Here is a 6,221-nt window from a genome sequence, read left to right as displayed (position 1 = left end):
TAAATGTTGGAATAGAGCACTAAGTTTGGAATGCTCTATTTTGTTGATGAATAGTTACTTCGAAAGATTTTGAATGTCTTTTATTATGTATAAATGGCCTGATGAACTCATCAGCATGATTTTTTTAAGAATAATCTAAGTTTATGTTTTTGAGTTATAGGGGGAAGCAAGATGCTCCTCATTTAGTGCTTAAGCCTCTCTTGGTGGTAGTTTTTATAGTGACCCCTGGGAGATCCCTATACATTTATAGCTTTTTTCATTTAAATTGGACTATATTATGAATGATTTTCCACTTGCTTATAGTTATACAGACTTGGAGACCCTTTTAGTGGTCATTTGCCAAGGAAGAGATGATGGTATTGGCCATTCTCAAGTGATTTCATCTTAACAAGAAACTTGAGAAGCTCTCCGAATAGCGAGAGTATTGAGACACTATGGATATGACAATATAAGTGTTTTCCATGTTAGTTGTTATTCTGCAGACTTTGGGACTGTGACAAGATGAATTTTGAAGCTTTGATCACTACTTTTCATTTTATTTGAATACTTAGGGGTAAAAGCAACTTGACTCTAATATTTGCAAGCTTTTAGTGCTTATTCAAGTCGTTTGCCCGATGAGGGAGTCCTTGTAATGGCATAAAATGTTACATTCTAGACCAACACTTATCCTTCAACCCTTAAGCTTAGTGGAGAAAGGGACAAGAACAAGGAATTCTCCTTTTAACTTTCTAGAACTATTAGATGTAGGGAATCTAGTACTTATTAATGCCCTTAGAATATTGGATTTTACCATAAGTGATAGTTTGACTTCGAACAAGATAAAAGTCATGCATTTTAGTGAGTACTTTGAGTAGTTGTTGGCTATGGACTACTTGACCACTAAACTCTCACAATAGATTTGAGACTTTAGGAGTATATAATTTATTGATTAAGGATAGATTTTTGTATTTTAATACTCTCAATAAGGATTATGACCTCAGATTGGGTGGCCTTGACTTACTATAAGTATATGCTCAAATCTTGTACATATGTGTTATACTATAAGGAAGTGCAAAAAAAAGAAATTTTGATAGGTTATTATGTGTATGGCAATCAATACTTATAGGATTCTATTTTTGATCATGGGTTTTATGAGTATTACTTTAACTTTAAGGAAATTGCCAAGGAGAAGAAATTTTTTATGGAAGTTCTTACAATGTTTTACAATTGGCATAATCTTGGGCTTTTGGCCTTTAGAATTTTACAGTGTTTTGCACTTAGCATGATCTTGTGCAACCTTCTTTATCAACTTAGGGTGCCCATATGTTTATCTTTTGTAGAATTGGAAATTGTTTTGGTCCATTTTGGACTTGATGGAGTATCGAGAAAAATATAGATCAATTATATACTATAGTCTTTCAAGCCTTTCTAAAAGAGAAATTTGTGTATGTTCAATTTCAATAGGAAAACGTCCTTTTTACAAATGGGAAGGTACTCATATTTTTCATGTGAAAAGGCATGAGGGTGCTTTTAGACAAAATTTGAGCCTTTCAAAGTTTCTACCTTACCATTTCATTTTCATAAAATTTAGATAAATTTTAATGCAAACCTTTGATTACTTTTGGAATAAAGAATGCAATATTTGATTAATGTTAATCTGGATATAGTGACAAGGATAACAACTGTGTGCTAGAATTGAAGCTTAGCTTCTATAACTTAAATGAATTATTCTAGCTTTCAAGATATTGTTGATAGGAACAAATGGTGTCAGCAATTTTGAGAGTCACTTCTTGGTGGACTTCCTATCATAGTGTTTGATAAGAACCTTTTTAATGATCCAATTATTTGAGGATAGAACTTTCAAAATGGAAATTCTAGTTACTTGGGGATAATCATATGGGAAAAAGTAATTTCAGAACTTTTTTTGTGTGATTATCATATATAGCTCTTGACTTCTCCAAAAAATTATTACAATTTATCATCTGGTAATTATATGAAGCCTTTTGTGGCAACCAATACTATATATAGTTCAAACATACACAGATATGGTAAAAGCGAGGTAGAAGCCCACTGATACATATTTTATAAATTATGTTTGGTGCATAAGAACAAAAAAGAAAATATGCATGTTTAATTATAATGATATTATACCCACATCTAACTTTTTGAGAACATTAACATTACTCATATTAAGTCATTTGAAAAGGTATCATACCCATTCCACCATTGGACACACACATAAATGGTGAAAGACTAGTGATGCAGAATTTTTTACTCAAGTATGCATAGTGCATGTCAAAAATTAAGAACTATGCATGTCTAACCATTTAAATAGTATCCAACCCATGTAAATATTTGTAAACACATAAATGGACTTAAATCAAGTCCTTACAAAGTATCATACCCATCGGACACACACACATAGGGTAAAAGACCACTGAATGCATTTTTTATATAGTTATAAATGGTGAATCATTAAAAAAAGGAAAGAGCACATGAATTATGAAAATTGAGTCCTTTGCAAAGTATCATACCCATGAGACATACACACTTATGTTAGAAGCCAATTGATACATATTTTTTCCATTTATGCATGTCATATGGTAAAAAACAAGGAAATATGCATGCCTATCCATGCGAATGATATCCAAATCAAATAAAACTTTATGAGCACATGAATATTACTTGGATTAATTACTCTATAGAGCATTATACCCATCCAACACACACATATGGTACAATCCTATCGATACATAATGTTTACACAAATACGCAAGCCTAACCATGCAAGCAAGAGAGAGAGAGAGAGAGAGAGAGAGAGCAGGGGGTTGGTTTGTCTTAGGCTCAAAAGACCATCTTAAAAGTACTAGATAAGAAAATATTAAAAACTAAACACATGGAAAGGCACACTAAGCAACTTTCAAGTTTCCCCTAGAGTACGCTTCTAGCACTTGAGGTACTGCTAATGGATAAAAGGGAAACGATCTATCCTCTTTGCTCTTGATCTCAAAATTTTCAAACCACAAGCTAGTTTGGATAAGCATTCATGAGCCCTTGCCTTTCGTAACACACTAGGTGAAGTGCGTCGATGAGGTTTTTTTGAAATAGTTTAAAGTTATATTTCAATTTCTCCTTCAACCCGTTATGAGATTTGTTTATCAAGATTATGTTCTAGACTTCACTTTTCTCCTTCAACACTTTATGAGATTTGTTAATTAAGATTATGTTCTAGAGTTCACCAGATAAGACACAATACAATATAAAAAATATGGTAGCTAAGACTATGCAACCTCCTTGCTAAAATTTTGCCAGTGTTAGTCTATTCCTCCTAAAATATTCTCTAAAGGAAGGAGATAGAGAAACCATACAAGGCCGAATAGGTGAGCACAAAGAAATTTATACAAGATTACATGAGAAAGAAACCACATGAAAGCAACTTTAGAGCCTATTGTCATGAGTCGTGAGGTTGAGTGTCAATCGTGCCATATGAGGGAAAATAAGTAAACTCAAAGAAATTTATACACATGAGTAGAGGAGAAGGCAACTCCACGAAAGCAACCCAAGAGCCAATTGTCATGAGTCATGAGGTTGAGGGCTGTAAAGACGATGATAATTCAGATGAACACTAGCGTCCAATGTGCACTTAGGACTAGTTCATGGATGACCTTTTCCATGGAGGATGTCACGCCTTTGGAAATAAGTCATGCCTGACTTTGAACGATTCTTCGTGGACTGCTGTTTTCCTGTATAAAATCACGAGAACCTTGCCTTCCTCCTCAAATCACGAGAACCTCGTATCCCCACGCGAAGCTCGTAGCGAAACAATCCCATTTCACCTTTCTTGCATACCTCTAATCCCAAGCGTCTGATCTCTATTTCCCAGCCTTGCAATTCCCATGGTCCAATGTTGGGAGACCTACATCGCCAAGGTTCATCACGCCGTGCCCTTGGACCCCTGGTCTAGCAACGTGCAGCTGCTGGACATCTTTATCGAAACCGGCCGGGGTTGGTTTCCTTGGCAGCGCTCCAAGCTCATCCGGATCGGTTCCATGCTTACTTTGGGTGTCAAGAATTTGAAAGGATGGAAAGAGAACGTGGAAGAGCCTATCACGGCCGGGTTGCGAGAGCTAGAGGAGGGATCGGATAAAACGAAACTGAATGACGGTCTTTTCACCGCGGAAGGCATGGCTGATATACATGCCTCCATTAGAACTTCTACTTCTGTGCTGGCTTCTATCACAGGAGGATCAGCGGAGGCACAATTTGATGTCAAGGATGCCAAATTTGTGTACTCCAGAGTGAGCGGTGTAAAGTCGCACAGAGCGAGTACAGACGCCGTAATGGACCTGGTGAACCAGCGTGGGCCGAACGAGGCTGGGACATGGCGGCCCAACATTTCGAGGCCGGAGTTCCGATGGTCTCCCAAGAGGTGACCACTTCTATAAGCAATCGTTAGTAAACATGATACGCACGCACAAGGAATCCTGTCGTGTATGAATGTATGATTCTTACTTTTGTCTATGTTGGATCTACAGAGGGCAGACGATACATGTGGTAACTGAAGTTATCTACGCCAACAAGATCAGGATTGAGAGCGATAACAAGGCGAGTGGGGGCGGAAGTGCGAAGGCATCTACAGCAGTTGCCAAAGTAGGGGATGGGAAAGTGTCGGCGGAGGTGAGCAGCGAGAGGGATGGGATGTGGGAGGTCACGGCAGCAGAGGGCAAGGCATTCCCGTTTGCGTTCAGGGCCAAGAAGCTGGAGTATGATGGCGAGGGAAACCTGAAGGGCAACCCGTCCATGAAGAGGAGCAACTCTCTGTCGACGAAGATGGTGAAGCGCTTGACGTCCAGAGTGCAAATGGCTGGTCAGCCCTTCCGATCAGCATCCGTCTCCACTGCCGTCATCTCCAGCTCCTAGCTGCTGCAACCATTCTTCATCGCATTTCCATGTGCCCTCTTACGTTCAATTCTTCATCGCGTTTCCATATTGTGCCCTCTTGGATTTGCTCGCCACCATCAGCTGATCAGACTGCGTTATTCTCATGTTCAGTCTGCCCTAGTTAACTGCTAATCCTTATATAAGATACAACCTAGAGACATTCCAATTTGCGGATCACTCTCGTCAAATTTTTTATTTCCAACCCAGTTCAATTACTTAGAGATAAACACACAATAATATTCCTCTCCATTTAGAGGAACGTGGGTGTATAAAATTCACAGCAGAGCTTTTCGGTTTCCAGTTTCGAACAAATCGTATCTCTCGATTGTAGGAACAATTCATTTGTTCGGAGGAACAATCGAGTTGTATATTTTTGGACCCATTTTGGTTCTTTCCACAACATTGCATTTTTAGTGTTTTTAAACCATGTGTAGTTCCTCATGGGAACGTGGAATATTATGTAGGCTTTGGTATACCTTTGACTCTTTGTTGAATTATCCAAACGTGTTCAACTTAGGTTTTGGACTATAGGTCCCCCATCCCTAGGTTTATTTAGGTCTCCAAATGTGTTGCAATCTTGCAATCTGCCATATGAAACTGCTTCAGGAGACTCTCAACATACTTTACCTGACTCATAAAGGTGTTGTCTGAATCTCTCTAGAACTTAATACCAAGGCAATAGTGCATAACTTCAGGTCGAATAGTTTTTGAACACTTGCTTTGTTCTCAATACAAATTAACCATCTAAGAAATCCCCTTGTTTCCAAATTAACTAGGGTGTGGTAGGTCACTAAGAGGAAAGGCGGAATGAATTACGGAATTTATAATAAGTCGATTTAAATTAACAATTTTTTAAAATGAAAAAAGTAAGTTGAGAATATTAGAATTGTATGCTTTTTGCTTTTTTGCATTTAAAAATCACAGATATGCTTTTTATACATGAGGTTTTACGCTATTTAAATAAAACCTTCATGATTGACATTAATTAATATCAATTTAAGGGCTCGTATTCGTAAGAACTAAAATCAATCTAAGGGCTCATATTCGTTACACGTGGCTTAAGGAGATGGAAGAAAATCGAAAAATATGATTTCTGTCATTAGAGACAAATGGGGTCTCAAAAGGGCCTCCAATTAGTGTTTCTTAATTTCAAGGGATTAGAGAGGGATTTGAGGTGTACCAATGAGAGTGCTAGAAGGTGTGGGGCAATGGTATGTTAAGGTAGAGGGTGGGCAAACTTGCAGAAACCTCCTATTAGTTGCTCCCATTACAGTAGGGACCGCCCAAACCATCCCCCCCCT

The 6,221-nt window shown here is 37.9% G+C and overlaps 1 protein-coding gene across 1 annotated transcript; it reads left to right on the top strand.

Annotated features, from left to right (window-relative positions):
- Nucleotides 1–3,775: 3,775 nt before the first annotated feature.
- LOC147900111 (uncharacterized) lies at nucleotides 3,776–5,342 on the top strand. Its single transcript, XM_087377308.1, has 2 exons — nucleotides 3,776–4,408; nucleotides 4,515–5,342. The coding sequence occupies exons 1-2, from the start codon at nucleotides 3,876–3,878 to the stop codon at nucleotides 4,897–4,899; spliced, it is 918 nt and encodes a 305-aa protein (XP_087233434.1). The 5' UTR covers nucleotides 3,776–3,875; the 3' UTR covers nucleotides 4,900–5,342.
- The last annotated feature ends 879 nt before the right edge of the window (nucleotides 5,343–6,221 follow it).

Source organism: Dipteris shenzhenensis, chromosome 7 (assembly GCF_047967505.1).
Source record: "Dipteris shenzhenensis isolate YYH24624 ecotype China chromosome 7, Dip_SZ_1.0, whole genome shotgun sequence".
Taxonomy (NCBI): Eukaryota; Viridiplantae; Streptophyta; class Polypodiopsida; order Gleicheniales; family Dipteridaceae; genus Dipteris; species Dipteris shenzhenensis.
Note: the sequence above shows the minus strand (reverse complement) of the source record. Positions and strands in the feature narration are given on the sequence as shown.